An 18,685-nucleotide genomic window follows, 5' to 3' on the forward strand; every position below is an offset into this window, starting at 1 on the left:
TAAATATGCCATGGCCAGATTATTGTTTTTATTGTTTAACTGAACACTGATTTCATAGAGTGTTTCCTTTAAAGTTTGTGTTTTGAGAGTTTTATCTACTGATTGTCTCTCAATTGATGTCTAAGATAACGTAGGGGAAGCAACACCGTGTCTGTGTCTTTGTCATTATTCCCCTTTACAGGTAAAATCTCTGTTTTCTTTTAATCATTCTACATCTGTATTTATGTTCTCTGTTATTCAAAAGATGAGTCGGAAGTGAAATCCGTCCACAGAACTAATCTCATCTAAGTTTGAACTGCTAGAATTTTCTTGCTAGCTGTATCGTGTCGAACAGGTTGCGCCATGAGGGATATGACTGTATTTTCTGTGTGCAACGTTAGTTTTTTTTAATTCAACCACCGTGATCCGTAATATAATATTGTTTAGTTAATAACGTGATGCTGACTTGAACAGTGGAAGTCATCAGGCTGTTTATTCTGTTAGATGGGTTTTTCTATTAATGTCTGTTGTTCATGTAAAGATGTATTGCTGATATATGAGAGAAATACTTTCCAAGACTGGACGTGACGGCAGCAACACCGTGTCTGTGTCTTTGCCGTTATTCCCCATTACAGGGGTGCAACATCTGCAGTAATGCAGACTCTGCACGGGTCTGTTGTGGTGAAGAAGGAGCTGAGCCAGAAGGTGAAGCTCTCAATTTACCAGTCGATCTACGTTCCTACCCTCACCTATGGTCATGAGCTGTGGGTCGTGACTGAAAGAACGAGATCTCATATACAGGTGGCTGAAATGAGTTTCCTCCGCAGGGTGGCTGGGCTCTCCCTTAGAGATAGGGTGAGGAGCTCGGTCACCTGGGAGGGGCTCAGAGTACAGTTGCTCCATCGAGAGGAACCAGTTGAGGTGGCTCAGGCATCTGGTCAGGATGCTTCCCTGGAACACCTCCCTAGTGAGGTATTCAAGGCACGTACCTCTGGGAGGAGACCCTGTAGGAAGACCAAGGACACGCTGGAGGGATTATAGCTCTCGGCTGGCCTGCAAACGCTCTGGGATACCCCCGCAGGGTTTGCAAATGTGGCTGGGGAGAGGGAACTCTTGGCTTCCCTGCTTAGGCTGCTGCCCCCACCACCCGACCCCAGATAAGCGGCAGAAGATGGAGATGGAGATGGTTCCAACACACCTGGCATAGATAAAATGGATCCATCAGCCAACAAAATTCTCCACAATGACTCTTATCGAAAGCACATACATGAAAAACCTGCAGGAGTGTCAAAGTAGCATCAGATATAGTAATTAGCTAATTGAAACTAGGTGTTCAAAGAGTAGAAATCAGCACTAGTACATCACAAAGACCAGACTGGAGACTATAACAAGAATTTAAGACATGGGGAAAAAATGACATGTCGCTAACCATCAGAAAACCCACAAAAAAAACATAAAACCTAACATAAACCTCCGTTAAGCCAGAGTTGTGATGGGGGGGGGGGGTTTGGATGGTGGAGCTGGCATGATGGCTTCAGGTCCAATGTCAAGGACTCATGTGGAGTAAAAATCTAGCTGCTGTTGGAGAATAACCCTGCAGAACGACTCGGTGAGAACATACAGAGTGGAACGTGTTTGGAGTAAAGTGATCATGACAATGTGATCTCAATTACACAAAGGCAAGAGGCAGAGCAGGAAGATCCCAAGACCCCGCTATCAGCACCCAACCCCAAGCACAGACCCTCCATCCCACTCTGGAGCCAACTGTGCACCCACCCAGGAGGTGGCAAAGGGGGCCCCCAGTTAGAGTCCTCCTGCATTCAGGGGGAAAAACACCCAGCAGGCCCTGCCCGGCAAAGCCCGACACTGCGGGGCATCGGATGCTCATGCCAGACCAGGAACCTCAAGAAGCCAAAAGCAACCACACACCCCCACAGGAAGAGGGCACAGCCCATGCCAACGGAGAGCCAGGACCCCCAGACCGCCACTCAGTGGCAGCCAGGTCTGCACCCAAGTGCACCAGCCATGTTTCCTGAGCACCAGACCCACACACCCCCAGCCACATAAACATACACACCAACACTCACGCACACATACTCCTTCCCTACCCACCCCATCACTTACACACGCTCCATTCACATCAGCCGTATTGATTGGAATCCTAGTTTGTTTGCTTTTGGGGAAATGTGAATGTGCAAAATTATTGGTTTACTAAATTGTCGGGGCCTGGGATGAGCATAACAATACTCTGGAGTTGATACTTCGCTTTCTGCCAGTCAAGAAATTGAAATCAATATTTTGAGTTTCCCTATACTGTGTTCACAAATTCAAATTCTATCCCGTTTGCTCAGAAAGTCCACTTCGTTTGGGAAAATGTGAATGCACCAAACAAATTTTGTTTTGGACCAAAGAAGCGGACCCGGTCCTCCGACAAATGCAGGACCAAATACAGGAAGCGGACTACAAAAACAATTCTCCTCCTGCATTGGCGTGGCATTGCATTGTGGGTAAATACATAGCGATCGCGTTAAGAGTCCTTTGCCTCATCTGTCAATAATCCATTGTTACAGTTTATTTCTGAAGTATACTTGCATAAGACAAAATATAAAACTAAAAACATAAATAGTTTTGTTTCCATGTTTAACTTGCAAGTGGAGGAAACACAGTTTTTGTCTTCACGCAGGTCTTGTTTTCTCTTTTACTAAATACTAGTTCAGCGCCACCTGAACAGATACATTCATGTATTAGTATCCGGCTGATCACTGATATTGACACAACACACACAAACTTTTTTTTAAATCCTTTATTAAACTTTATGTTCAATATGAACAAATCACAGGAAAAAACATACTTTTTTATTGAATGATTACAAATGTCACGATAAAACACTAATATTTTGGAATGTATTCTGTTAATGACAATCAAATGTATATGTTTCGTGTTTTTTTTTTTTTTTTTTTTTTTTTTGTCTTGTCCAGCATTTAGGCAAGCAGAATGATGGTCTGGATGCTGTGTTCTGCTGAGCAAATTTTCTCTGCCAAGGGAAGCTTTATAGATATAATGATCCCCTTGACTTTCTGAATTTTTATTTTATTTCTATATTTATTTTGTATTATTGTTTCAATTGTACAGTTTGTACTGCTGGACCAGAGAGGACAGACAAAAAACAGAAAGAGAGAGGAGAAAAAACACCTCATAAGAAAAGTGAAAGAGATAAAGGGAGAGGAAAGGGAGAGAAAAAAAACAAACTAAAAAATAACCGAAAAACAAAAAGAAAGAAAACAACACATACATACGTATACACACACATACACACGCATACATACACATACATATATATACACACATATGTATACACGTATTTATATATACACATATACATATACACTTACATACATATACACACACACCTTTATGCACACACACACACACACACACACATACATACGTACAACATATACGCACTCACCAGTATTAACACACATACATACACATACAAGCCAACTTTAGATCATAGTAACTAAACTATGAATCTAAAAAGTTAAATATAAATGAGAAACAAACAGAAATGAGAAAACTAGCTGCTGTTAGTGAATAAACCTGCAGACGACTCGGTGACTGTGTCACATGCAGAACATGCAGAGTGGAACGTGTTCCGGAAAAGGTGATCATGCCAGTGTGACCCCTCCCACACAAAGGCAAGAGGCACGCCAGGAGTACCCCCGAGACCCGGGCCATCGGCAGCCACCCCCAGGTGCAGAACCCAACCGCCCCACCCCGGAGCCAGCCATGCACCGACCCAGGAGGCGGCAGAGGGGGGTCCCAGCCAGAGTCCCCCGCAGTCAGGGGGAACAGGCCCCAGCAGGCCCGGACCAGCGAGGACCAGCCCCGCCGGGCACCGGCCACCCAGGGCAGACAGAGCGTGGGCCCCATGGCCCCAAGAGCCCGGAAACAACCCCCCACCCCCGCAGGCAGAGGGCCCAGCCCACACCGATGGAGGGCCGGGATCCCCAGACCGCCACCGAGCGGCAGCCAGGCCGCACCCCAGTGCACCAGCAGCGCTCCCCGAGCACCAAGACCCTCCCCGCACGCACGCACGCACACACACACACACACACACACACACACACACACACACACACACACGCGCGCGCGCGCACACACACACACACACACACACACACACACACACACACACACACACACACATGCACCCACCCACCCACCCCCACCCACACCCACACGCATCCACACTTCCTCCTTAGGCACACCCTATACACCCATTCTCTTACACACGCTCAAACTCACACTCTCCTACCCCGTTCTTTATACTCACACACCCCCTCACACACACATCCCTGCTCCATCTATAATCACCCATTATTCCATATATGCATACCCCACTCTACACACACACATACCTCCTTACACCCCTCTATTCACATTCACACTCCTCATTGTACACCCACCCAGTCACTCCCCCGTACCACCAACATAACCCCACATACACACCCCCACCCATCTGCATACACGTTTCGTGTTAAAGATGTTCAAATGTAAGAGTTGATTCTTGGACACTAATGTAATGCAGCACAAGTTTAAAGGAAGCTTTAAAGTCATCTGGGGAATTGTAAGGTTGTATTTGTGTAACAGTTCCACAACTAGTGTTGGCTGCAATTTCGTCCATTTTTTTTTAACATATTAAAACGTAAATTTAAATACTTTGTCTAACAACAAAAAGTCTTCAATTCCAAAATAAATTAATCCTAACAAGTCCTAATACATATGTTGTACATATACGACCGAATAAACCATAAACAACCATTTTTAAAAAAAAGCAAAATAATAATAATTTGTCAGAAAATATGATAACAGTTCATGTGATCGCATCCCTGCAGACATGTCACAGGGGAATAACTGCTCATGTATCATGTTGACTTCCTTTTTCCTGGCAGAAAATTCTCTTTATGCATATGGAAATTTCTTTCATTTTCAGTCCATATATGATTGGATTAAAAAGAGGGTGACATACAATGACTTGTAGGCTCATTGTTAAACGAAGAGCATTTGGAAAATCATATTCCAGTTTTACAATGATGACATCATAAGCAACTAAACAGGTGTAATTGATCAAAACCAGCAGGTGAGGAAAACAAGTCTGTGCAGCTTTTTTCTTCATTTCCCTGGAGCTTCGGTAGGTTATGATAAATATCTTCATGTAAGTAAAAAGTATGAAAAGCACGGGGATTACAGTAACGTTTATAAGGACAATCACACCATACACAGACAGTATTACTGAACTCGTGCAGTGAAGTTTGTAAATTGAATTGTTGCAAAAGATTCCTTTCAAAGAAAAGTTGCAGAGTTTCACATTTGCACTCAGTGCAACCGGCACAGCGATCTGGCAAGCAGGCACAAACCAAGCCAAGCTCAGAAACAGTTCTTTTTCCCATAATTGTTACATATTGCAGAGGTTTACATATGGATACATACCTGTCATAGGCCATGGCTGCCAAGAGTAAGAATTCTGCACCATTTAAAGAGTAATATAAAAAGCATTGAAACAGACAGGTTGAATAGGTTATGATTTGTTTTTCAGATATAAAGTCAATTAAAAGCTTCGGGTAGATAGTCGTGCTGTAAAGAATAGAATTCAGTAACAAAGCTGCAATAAAAACATACATAGGCTCATGAAGGTTTTTGTGCATCCAAACAAGGCAAATGATGGTTGAGTTACTGCAGAGAATTAGAGTATACACTACTCACAAAAAGTTAGGGATATTTGGCTTTCAGGTGAAATTTATGGAAAATGCAATATGTTCATGCTACAGTGATATAATATCATAAAAGTAAGACATTTAAGTAGAAGGATGTGTGACGCCTACAAATGTAGGATCACAAATGTGATTTAATTTGTTTTTTTTATTAAGAAGAAGGTCTCAGCTCATCAAAAATACACCTGTTTTAGTCCTGTTGTTGTAAGTGCAATTGCGATATTAGGACAGCAGAGGGCGTCTGGGTCAAGGTGAGCGCTGGGTGTGGTGGTCTGCTGAGAAGCAGCGCATGCTCAGACCAGAGCCTGCCTGCCAACAGATCACAGCTCACGCGTCTTTTCCTTCCTGCAAAAATATACAGGTTGGTTATATGTTTTTCTTGGACTTGTATGTATCGTGAAGCTAAATGTAATCATTTACAATTAAACTGGTAATTGTTATGTCAGAATTTTCTTTGTTTGAATGATACAACTATATAAATTGAGCCCTGAGTTTCAAAGCAGTAGTTATGTTGCACGTTTTCCAAGTTAAGATGGCGGACCTTCACGTGGATCGTTAAGTGTAATGTATAGCTCCCGGAGTGTGACTTTTATTTGGATTTTATTTGCAAATGGCCTTAAGTTATACTAATTGTTTAAACAGTAGGATACATGTGATTATTTTCTTAGACTGTTACTGAGATGTTACTGTTTATATGTGTTCTTGTACTTACAAAATCGAGAAAAGATGCAGGTGAAATATAGCATGTTGTGCTGCTTCAGTATTTTGTAATGGAAACTGAAATATCTTTGAGTTAGACAAATGCTCAAAATCACTGTGCTAAAGAAAAGCTAGTGTACTGCACATAGGTTTTTCGGTGTTTTAAGTAAGATTGTATACATAAGAATTCTGAACAAATGTCTGCATTTTGTAATGAGGAATGTTTGATAGGAAAATTGATTGCTAATAAATGCAGACCAGAGCCTGCCTGCCAACAGATCACAGCTCACGCGTCTTTTCCTTCCTGCAAAAATATACAGGACTCAACAGAGGCCTGTAACAGATGCACTACTGATTTCCTCATCTCAAAAAATTCATTCAACACAAAAGGTAACAACAATGGTAGTTACACCACAACAAAAAATTTGAACGTCTCAATATCTCGTCTTGTGCCCTTGAGCATCAATTACAGCTTGACAACGACGTCTCATGCTGTTCACAAGGCAACTTATTGCCTGCTGAGGCATGGCATCCCACTCTTCTTGAAGGGCAGCCCTCAGGTCATTGAGGTTCTGGGGTGCAGGGTTTCGAGCCTCTACACGACGGCTCAGCTGATCCCACAGGTTTTCAATGGGATTCAGGTCTGGAGAGAGTGCAGGCCGTTCCATTTGAGGTACACCAGTCTCCAACAGCCGTTCCCTGATGATGCGGCCTCGATGAGCAGGAGCATTGTCGTCCATGAAGATGAAATTAGGCCTGTGCTGTTCATGTAGGGGCACAATCACTGGATTAATGATGTTATTCAGGTAGTATGGGCTTGTCACTGTACCATTCACAAAGTGTAGGGCAGTTCTGTACCAAGTGGACACCCCTGCCCACACTGTAACACCGCCACCACCAAAAGCTCGCCTGGTGACAACAGTGGCTGATGCATAGCGCTCTCCCTGACGTCTCCAACATCGTTGCCGGCCATCATTTCTGCTCAGTGTGAATCGACTTTCATCAGAGAACAGCACTGAGGCCCACTGGTTCCTCGTCCAGCGTAAATGCTCCCTGGCCCATGCAAGACGATGATGCCTGTGCCTGGTGGTGTGGTCAGGTACCCGTGCAGGTTGTCTAGCACGCAGACCATGCTGATGTAAACGGTTTCGAATGGTCTGACATGACACTTGGGTGCCTCTCACCTCTCTTAAACGTGCCTGGAGTTGAGTGGCATTCATCATCCGGTTTCTCAGGGCAGTGTTCACAATGTAGCGGTCATCAGCACGGGATGTGGCCAAAGGACGCCACTTCTAGGCCTTTCTGTGACTCTTCCAGTCTCTGGATATCTCTGTTGCAACCTGCTGATGACACTCTGTGACACTCCAAGCTCAGTGGCCACTTCTGTCTGAGAACGTCCTGTTTGAAGCATCGCAATGGCAAGGGACTGTTGTTCCATTGTTAGGTGTCGTCTTGGTCTCATGATGTCAAAATGTGAACAGCATGATGAGGACAACTGTTTAAACACCAGCTCTAATTGAACCAGGACATTTATTGGTCAATTCAAGGATCACACACCTGCCGTGATTTTTGCCATTAAGCTCCTTGTTAGAGAACAGCAACTTGTGCAAAATTTATTGAAACATTTAACAGTTGGACATGTGCATTTAAAAGCTTAGAGAAGATCACATTAAGTTCACCTGTACAGGTTTGAATGCATTTTAGGCTTGTTGTGAAATTTCACCCAAAAGCTGAATATCCCTAACTTTTTGTGAGTAGTGTATATTACAAACATGGTCACAAAATAGAGAAATCTGTACCTGTGCACTTCTATATGTCCACTAAGTGCTATAAATGTCCCATTAAATTCATCATCCATTAAGACCGTGATTAAATTAATGTTAATATGCAGAAAAAGCAGATGAATTGGCAAAGAGCGAAAAAATGACACACAGTCTTGATAATGATTTCAAACAGCAGCTTGTCTCTGGTGTTCACCTTCAGAAATGAGACAGAGAACTCTAAGCGTAGGCTTTTATCCATTTTATTTGACTAGTTCACTGTCATCTGACATGAAATTCTATGGAGACCCACATGTGAGAATGAAGCATAAAGTAAACATGTTGTTTTCTGTGAGGAGGGGTGGTTAGCGTGTAACATTCGGTAAACAAAACGGTTGTTCAGCAACAAATAGTAAAATGTGTGCTGATCAGGCTAAATTAAAAAGGTGATATTTGCATCTACTGTGAAGGCTGTTAACATTTCTACCAACCCTTTCAGTCATTGATGTCATGAAAATTATGTTGCAGTAAGTTGATTTTATCTTGAAAGCAATATGATTTTTATGACCTCCTAACATAAAAAGTATCAGACTTGAGATATGAGTTTTTGAGACCTCTTCAGCAGAGGTAACAGATGCAATATGATAGCAAACCCATATAATCAACTTTGTTCTTGAAATCCTGTTGTATACTAATTTGCTCAAGTCTTTAGTCCTCCAATGGACTCATTGTTTGGAGTTAAGACAGCAGCTCAATCCCAAACTGCATTTTACATACTAGCCCTTCTTCATAATGAGGCTTTGCCGTATTAAGGGTCATCCCAAACCATTTAGTATGGAGGGCAAATGGACCCTAAAGAAGCACGCACAATGAATTTTGCAGCTGGTGCAAAGGCAGATTATACAAAACAGCTTTCAAAAATCCCTTTCTCATCTGTTCTGCATGCTCCTCACACTGATGGACAAACACAAAAGGCTTAAGAAGAATAAATATGCCAAGTTTGGAATTTATTTGTTTGATTGGAACTAGCCATGGAAAGATACAACTTGTGGTGTTTCAGGGACAGTGGAGATCAGAGGGAGCTGGCACAGCTCTGACAGTTTTACGATCGCCGTTTCACTAATTCAACTCAATCTCAATTCCATCTTTGTTACAGACTCAGTATTCAAGATTAAAATAAATAAAACCTCTCTCTCCCATTACTTGTGTTCATGTGTGTCACTATTAACTGTGTAAAAATTAAAGTTTACAGGTCATGTGACCTTAGTGACATTATTGCTTTCTGTATGCGGCAGCAATCTTTGCAACATGAGCCACAACACTGCAGCCGTAAACATGTGTTGTGTCTACTGACTTGTACAGTTACCTAGCACCACTAGTGGTGATGTAGGATGGTGTAAATAGGGGTGTGCGGCAGGAAGTGGGGAGAGGAAGAGGAAAAGAGGGGAGTGCGAGTTGTGAGTTCCTGAAGTTGTATTTTATGACTGATAAGAGGATGAAGATTAAACGGATGTTTGACCTAGAGGCCGGTGTGTTATTTCGAGAACATAACAATTTTGGCGACGAGTGATCCCACGTTCTTTTGTTCCACCGGGCATTTTTCTACAACTGACGAAACATGGCCGTGAACGTCCATCCGCCGCCCGTGTTTTTACTGTGTCCCGGTGAACCAGCGTTACCCTTCAGCATGTGGATGCGTATGTTCAACAACTACTTGCTTGTTATTAATGCATCGGGGAATGCCTGGCCTGAAGCGCGAAAAAGGGCGACGTTACTTCACTGCTTGGGAACAGAGGGACAACGCATTTTCTACTCCTTACCGGATACAGGTGACAATTTTGCTTCTGCTGTTGCTGCTCTGGAGAAGCACTTTTCGCCCAAAGTGAACGTCGTTGTGGAACGACATGCTTTTATAAAGCGCACACAGGCATCCAGTGAGACTATTATTCAGTATGTGGCTGCGTTACGCGACCTTGCGTCCAAATGTGGCTTTGAAGATAAAACAGAAGAAATGATCCGTGACCAGTTGATTGAACATGTCTCTAGCTCCAGCATAAGAGAGAGACTTTTGCTTGAACCTGATTTAACGCTGGATAAAGCTATTACTCTTGCAACACAAATTGAATCTGCAGTTTGCCAAGCTAAAGCAATAGCATCAGACTGCAGTGCTTCAGTCCAAGCTGTGCATCCTAAACCACGGCGTGCAAAACAGAAGTACAAATATTCGTCTGGTAAGAGTACCACTTTCGTTGCTCCTAAACCTGGACAAAGCTGTTTTCGTTGTGGATCGGATAAACACCTTGGTAGTTTTCCCCAGTGCCCTGCTATTAAGGCTGCCTGTAAACCGCAAAGATGTTCTCCACAATTGATCTTGCTAATGCGTACTACCAGCTTCCTCTCCATGAAGATAGCAGAGATCTTACAGCATTCATCACACACGAGGGACTCTTTAGATTCTGTAGGGTTCCATATGGACTTGCCTCTGCCCCCTCAGCCTTTCGGAAAATGATGGCTGAAATCCTCAGGGGCCTCCCAGGTGTCCAAAATTATCTGGATGACCTCATTGTTTATGGCAAAACCTCCTTTGAGCATGACCAGAATCTCAGTGCTGTTCTCCAGAAACTCAAGGAAGCTGGACTGGTGCTCAATGATGAAAAATGTCATTTCAGACGACCATCCCTGCGTTTTCTAGGTCATGTTGTCACGGCAGATGGCCTTCTCCCTGATCAAGAGCATGTTGATGCTGTTCTGAAAGCCCCTTCCCCTTCAGATGCTGGGGCTCTACGATCTTTCCTGGGCCTGGTCTCTTGGTACTCAAAATTTTTGCCCAACTTTGCAACTGTCGTGGCCCCGATGCGTGCTTGCGCTGCTGATGAGGACGGTTTTACATGGACCCCTGCAGCACAAGCTAGTTTTGAAGAGGTTAAGCAGCTCCTTGTGAACAGTCCTGCACTGGTGCTCTTTGATCCTTCACTGCATGTCGTCATATCTACGGACGCAAGTGACTACGGCCTTGGCGCTGTGCTGGCCCAAGTGCAACCCGGTGGTTCAGAGAAACCAGTGGCCTTTGCTTCCCGTACGCTGGCCACTGCTGAGCGAAAGTATTCAATGGTTGAAAAGGAAGCCCTGGCTTGCGTGTGGGCTACAGAGAAATGGCGAACATACTTGTGGGGACGATGATTTACTCTCCGTACAGACCACCAAGCGCTGATAACGCTCCTGAGCTCAAAGGGCATTGGTCGAGCTGGGATGCGTATTGCCCGCTGGTCTGCACGCCTGCTGTGTTTTGATTACGAAGTTATCTACCGCCCGGGTTCACAGAACCATACAGCTGACTGCCTTTCTCGTCTCCCTTTACCTGTGTTCCCAGACTCCACTTTGAACCCAGAGCCTGATTTCGGCAACCTTGTCTTCTCTGCCAGTAGCAGACTTTGACTCTGCTTGTTCTTCTTGCCCAGAACTGACTGCTTTGCGCTCCCAGATTGAAAAGGGCTGGCCTCCTCCATTAAATCCGTCTCTAACACACTTGCTCCCTACTACAAACTCAGAGATGAACTTTCGACAGTGGATAACTATGTTCTCAGAGGCTCCAGGCTTATTGCACCACTTAAAGTGAGTCCTACCCTCATCGCTTTAGCTCATGAGGGTCATCAAGGAGTTGTTCGCACAAAGCAACACTTAAGAGACCTCTATTGGTGGCCAAAGTTAGGCATTGAAGTCCACTCTTGCATAGCTTCCTGTGTTATTTGCCAGTCTAACGACAAAACTGCTCGTACGTATCCTGCACCTCTTCAGCCAGTTCAACTGCCAGCTGGACCTTGGAAGAAACTTGGTCTGGATATTGTCTGACCTTTTGATACTGCTGACCCTGCCTGCCGATTTGCAATCACTCTTGACTGATTATTATTCGAAGTGGCCTGAACTTGCTTTTTCACCCACTGCTACGTCCAGTGATGTTATACAGTTTCTGTCTTCTGTTTTCAGTCGCCATGGCAACCCAGAAAACATTGTTACGGACAATGGTACCCAGTTCACCTCAGCGGCTTTTGCCTCCTTTCTTCTCCAGAGAGGCATATCTCATAACAGAACGCCTGTGTATTACCCGACTGCAAATGGAGTCGTAGAGAGGTTTCATCGTGTCCTCCGGACCTGCATTCAAACTTCAATCCAACAGTCTCTGCCATGGAAGGAGACAGTCATGAACTGGCTTCAAGTCTACCGTGCAACGCCACATGCGACGACTGCCACTTCTCCCTATGAACTTTTGTATGGTCGAAAGATGCGTACTAAGTTAGATATCCTCCCCTTGCCTCCACAGGATGACTTTGCATGTTACACAGCTAGTACCCGACAGGAAAACATGCAGCGCTACACAGATCCGAAATGTGGCGCACAAAAGCCTCCTTTTCTGCCGGGAGAGAGGGTGAGAATAAGGAAACCACATCATGTTGCCAAAGCTCACCCCAGGTTTACACCCCCTGCAACGGTGAAGTGTTCCCTTAAAGAGAGAGGAGATGTTGTGTCTACTGACTTGTACAGTTACCTAGCACCACTAGTTGGTGATTTAGGATGGTGTAAATAGGGGTGTGCGGCAGGAAGTGGGGAGAGGAAGAGGAAAAGAGGGGAGTGCAAGTTGTGAGTTCCTGAAGTTGTATGTTATGACTGATAAGAGGATGAAGATTGAACGGATGTTCGACCTGGAGGCCGGTGTGTTGTTTCGAGAACATAACAACATGGCCATCTCATAGACTGTATATAAAGAGATGGACTAAGTCTCCGTGACGTCACCCACAGGTTTCTGAAGAGCTGAATTGAAGCTCGGTGGGCGGTTCCTACCATTGCCATCTTGGCAGCGTCATGCATGTCATCTCTCCCAGAAAATAGATATATGGGAAAAGAGGTGGAGAGGGGCTGTGAGACGGGGGCTGTGAGCGTCATGGTGGATGATTGACATCGAGGGAACTCCAAGCTTTCTGTAGCTAAGAGCTAACTGAGCTAAACCCGAATTAACGGGAGCTAAACAGCTAACGGAGGTAAGCGGGCTAAAGCTAAGTCACTTTTAACCGCCAGAGGTTGCCGCTTGGGCCATCTATGTGTTGCCATGGTAACCCTTGCCTTCCTTTTTCTGGTGAGGGAAGAGGAATTGTAGCTTTTGCAAAACAGGAGCTTTTTGCTTTAAATTTAAAGATTTTAGTATTGAATTGACAACATAACATGGTTTTAATGGAAGGTGAACACAACTGTGGATTCAGGTCTTAATAAGCTAATTTTTAAATAGGTATAAAGGTATTTTATCTTATTTGTTGCAGTAATATGATTTTGTTTTGAAAGAGATATTTGACAGCACTTGGTGGATATAACAGGTAAATTATTACTCAAAAGCTCAGGTCAGGGGTTTTCTGCAACAGCTGGTGCCATGTCTTTAAACCCCTTAGTTATTAAATTCTAGGCCTTTAAATATGCACTAAGGTCAAGGTGGAAAAGGTTACTTTTTCACAAGAGTCATGAATCATGTTCTTACTGGCATAACAACAAGTCCAGTTTTGTACTTGGTTTACTGAATACCAATGTTTTTTATTTTTCTCTTGTTTTATTGATAGAGAGCTTCATAACATTAGTTTCACAGAGTACTTGCAAGACCTAGTATATAAAATAAAAAAATGAGGCGTTTTCTACTTAAAGCTGGGGTAGGTGACCTTGCTCAGAGACATTTTTTTTTTTACTCTGTAAAAAAAAAAAAAAAAGGTCTAGGAAAACACATTACAGGATCCAAAACAGCAAATCCGCGTAGACTCCCATGTCAAAAAGACAAACTTCACTGCAGAAATAAACATGTTTACAGTCTGGTACATAAAAACATTTTAGGTTCAATAGGTCAGGTTTACCTTCATGACAACTGTGAGGGGATCAGATTTATTTTTTGGCATATTTTGGAAAGTGTCCTTTTGAAGACAGCTTCCTGATGTTCGGCTGCATGAAGGCAGCGTGCAGCACAACCACGTTTTAAGCTGGTTAAAAGCATGACTTTGCTTTCACCCACCTATCTCCATTAGCTGATGTGACAGCATCAATTTCAAGGTCTGGTTGAATCGTTTTACTTACCCACCAGTCTGCGGATGGTAAGGTGTAGTCTTGATGGGCGTGATACCCAGCTGCCACAAGACATTTCTGGTTTTTATTTCATATATACAAGAGCTCATTCTTAATGAAAAAACAGTCTTTCTCCATATATTGAATATCCCTACCTTCCTACACTTTCTTAAAGAGTAATTGAAAGGTATCATTATATTTTTGCAATTCCATCATATCCTTTTTTGGGCCCCTGATGTTGCCTTCGTACAGGTTATAATTTAAGACCGGGAGAGGCATCACTCCAGCTTTTGCCTGGGCCCGGGTAACCACTGGACCTACTACACAGTCATTAACATTAGCATCAGCACCATCATTAACATTAGTATCAACAGCATTATCAACATAGCGTTGATAAGTCCCAGTGACGCAATTAGCATCCGTAGTTTGTAATATGTCTGTTAACACCTGGAGATCTCTGCCAAGCAAAAGGGCCATGGGCAGGTTATCCACTACGCCAACAGTGAGCAAATACGGCTGGTCATCCACATACACAGTCACCTCTGCTTGTGGGTATGCATGCTTATCCTTGTGCATACACACAATTTAATCCCAATCATCGACTGGAACCAGTTCTTTTTAAGAATGAGGGAGGTAAAGCTCCCACGGTCTATGGGTGCAATAAGAGTATTATTGTTCACAGTTACAGATGTATGCACTCGTTTTCTTTGTTCTTCATTTTCAGCTGGATCAAATTCATGTCTAGGCTCGTAACATGTGTCAGTGATTTTAGTTTTTTGTATTGGACACACAGACGCTTTGTGACCTGCCTGCTGGCAATAGAAACAAATCAGCATCTTACTGGATGCTGGCTGTTTAGTCACGGTGCTGGTGATACCTGGCGGAGGACACACCACTGCTCCTCGTCTGGTCCACGCTGATGAAGCAGGTGATGCTGACAAGACATACATCCTCAACGAAACGAGCCATGGTGGTTGTCCATGATAACACTCACCCCTTCCTCGTGTTGAGGTACTGCAGCGCCAACTTTGCCACTTGTAACCCGTCCTCTGGATTGTTTTCTTTCACCCAGGTCTGCACCTCCGGATAGAGGACCCAAAGGAGCTGCCCCAGAATGATGATCTCCCCAATCTCCTCCTTGCTGCGCTGCTCCGGCTGGATCCAATGGTGGTAGAGCCCTCTCAGGCGATATTACGTCTCCGTGGGCGCGAGTGACACCGATGTGTAGCGAAACTTCTGCCAGTATGTTTCTGTTGAAATGTCATACTTAGCCAATAAAGCAGTTTTCAGCTCCTTGTATGAGTGTGCTTGGTCCTCGTCCATGGACGTGTACACCTCCAAGGCTTTTCCCAACAGGAGTAGCACCAATCTGCAGGTCCACTCAGTCTCTGGCCATTTCCAGGTTCTAGCTATTCTTTCAAATTGTAACAGGTCATTTTCGATGTGCTCACCTGCCTGGTATGGGGGAAGCTTTGGCTGGGTGTGGTAGATCAAGTCCATTTTGTGTCGATTCGCTGCTTCTACCACTCCAGTGTGAGATGCTTGCAGCTGGGAAGATGGTTCAGAGTGACACCCGGAGATCCCACAGTTCCTGTTGTAGGCCCTCGTCCTGTCTTTACTGGGCTTCTAGGAAGGTCCTCACCATGGCTACAGGGCCAGTCTCCACTCTCGACGTCCCTGGAACTGGCCAATTGGCAACCTACTCTTCCTCAGACGGCCCCTTGGTCCTCCACTGCCCGTTCTCTCCCTCCGCTGCAGCGACTGCCTGATCCAGACTGTGTCCCACCTGGGATCGCAGTCCTGTTCTCCTCGGAGGCCGCACCATCCTCCATCCTTGACTTGCCATCCCACCGCTGCCACCACCTGTGATGGGGTTCTGTATGCTGTACAATGGTGTGGCAAAGTCGTGGCTCCTTTTCTGAGGTGGTTTTTCTTGTGCTTTTCAATCTCCACAGTGCAGCAATATTTACAGTGACCAGCCAAATATTTACACTATTTACAAGTTTGTATTGACAATGGCTGCCCACTCTGCAAACCATCAATTACTCTCTCCGTTAGTACTCACACAAATCCTTCTCTGATTAACTCCTCACTTTCCACCCCATTCTGCTCTGAATGAGCATCTTAAAAACACCAAGCCCCAAGAATTATTGCAACAAAAACATTAAGTGTGCACCCTTACCAGTCTGCTACCTGACAGGTGGCATGACCGCACTAAAGTAGCTATATGGGACTGCGTGAGATTTGCTGGGGACCGGACGACCCGGGACACAGTCAGGTAGGTGGGTGTGGGTGTGGGCGTGGGCATCTGTGACAACGCAGCCTTGTCACAGCTGGTTAGTTTCTTTTACCTATGAGTTAGCTCAGTTAGCTCTTAGTTAACGACAAGTCAGAGTTTGATAGATGTCAATCATCTACACTCACAGCCCTCCTCTCAGCTCTACCACTACCCAGTTTTGTTTTTCTTCCATGAGCTTTAGCCCAAACTCTGTACAATGTTTAAACATCTAACACATACCAGATTTTGACTATACTTAACTCAAACTCAGAAAAGTTAATGACTTTGAGGCCAACTCTGATCAATGTGTCTTGAATACTGTCTGCTGCAGGTACCAGACAACGTGCAGCAACTTCACAGAATAATCTGAAGGGGTGTCATAATGAAGTCATGATAAGGCTGCTTTGCACCATTGTCGATTTAGTCTCTAAACCTTGTCTCAGTTGTGTGTCTCCAGTAGTAGTAATATATGTTTTTTTTTCTTCTCTTAGTTAACTGGAGATTGTGAAAATCCCTTGTCTCTAGATCAGGGGTGTCCAAATTTAGTCCTCAAGGGCTGCTGTCTTGCAGGCTTTTAATGTATCCCTGCTCCAACACATCTGGCTTACATTACATGGATCCAACAACTTAAGTTCTGAACAATGACAGATTAATTTGAGCCAGGTGTGTTGGAACAGGGAAACATAAAACCTGCATGATTGTGGCCCTCAAGGACCAAGCTGGACACCCCTGCTCTAGATGATGGAATGGAGACTGTGTCAGAATAAGCTCTGCAACCCTGAAGTGGAATATGCAGGTATGGACTGTGGAGGGACTTTTTATGTAAACAGTTTTTGACCTCATGGAAAAAGATTAACCGATTAACAGAATCACAATGTTGATCAGAAGTTGCGCGAAACCGTCTTCTTAGCTGGCTGGTGCTGGGTGGAGAAGATTGTAGAAACATTGCCTGGGCTGGTGAGCATTAAAGTAAGCTACAACATTCAGATGGTAGTGTCAGAATTTGACACAGACAACAATAAAACATGTATCCATCCTGCCTATGTTAACAGTTCAGGCTGGATGCTGGTAAAGGGTTTGTGGAAATTTTCTTGGCACAATTTGAGCCCCGTTACACCAACCAAGCGTAGTTTAAGGGCACATTCACATCAGCCTTTTTTAAAAAAAAATTTCTCTTTTTTTCGTCTTGTCTTAATCAAGCACAATAATCGTCTGGATGCTGTGTTCTGCTGTGCAAATTTACTTTACCGAGGTGAACTTTATAGACATAATGATCCCCTTGATATTGGATATTGGATTCTTATAACTGTTTGTATTACAGAGTTAGCATAATACTGCTGGACCGGACCGAAGAGGATAGAAACAGGATAGAAAGAGAACTGAAAAAGAAGAGAAAACATAGGAAACACCCTGTACGTAAAGAGAGAGAAGAAAGAGACCTGCAGAGATATGCATATACATACGCTTCTACACACACACATATATATATATGCATGTAGAAACACACACACCCACACAAGCCAATCGCAGATTCATGGTCCCCCTGTGTGAGGCCAAAGCCAACAACTGTCAGGCGCACCAGAAATTAACATGTTAAATATAAATGAGAAACACAGAAAGAAAACTAGCTGCTGTTGATGAATAAACCTGCAGGATAACTCAGTGACTGTGTCACATGCAAAACATACAGAGCGGAACGTGTTTAGAGAAGAGTGATCATGCCAATGTGATCCCAATTACACAAAGGCAAGAGGCAGACCAGGAGGAACCCAAGTCCCAGCAACCAGCACCCACCCCCAAGCACAGACCCTCCACCCCACTCCGGAGCCAACTGTGCACCCACCCAGGAGGTGGCAGAGGGGAGGGCACCAGATGCTCATTTTAGACAAGGAACCCCAAGAACCCATAAGCAACCACCCACCCCCACAGGCAGAGGGCACAGCCCTTGCCAACGGAGAGCCAGGACCCCCGAACTGCCACCAAGTGGCAGCCATGCCTGCACCCCAGTGCGCCACATACACACACACACACCCACACTCACACACACACTCCCACCCTACCCACCCTATTCCTTACACACGCTCCATTCACATAAGCATTATTGA

At 44.3% G+C, this 18,685-nt stretch overlaps 1 protein-coding gene across 1 annotated transcript; it reads right to left on the bottom strand.

Moving 5' to 3' along the window:
* Positions 1 to 4,900: 4,900 nt before the first annotated feature.
* Positions 4,901 to 10,118, bottom strand: LOC306766543 (olfactory receptor 6K3-like; the record flags this gene model as incomplete). Its single annotated transcript, XM_079254323.1, is given in 3 exon segments — positions 4,901 to 5,408; positions 5,410 to 5,737; positions 10,040 to 10,118. Coding segments are annotated over 3 exon segments (915 nt in total).
* Positions 10,119 to 18,685: the final 8,567 nt, after the last annotated feature.

The sequence above is a fragment of the Telmatherina bonti genome, assembly GCF_933228915.1.
Source record: "Telmatherina bonti genome assembly, chromosome: 15".
In the NCBI taxonomy this organism is placed as follows: Eukaryota; Metazoa; Chordata; class Actinopteri; order Atheriniformes; family Telmatherinidae; genus Telmatherina; species Telmatherina bonti.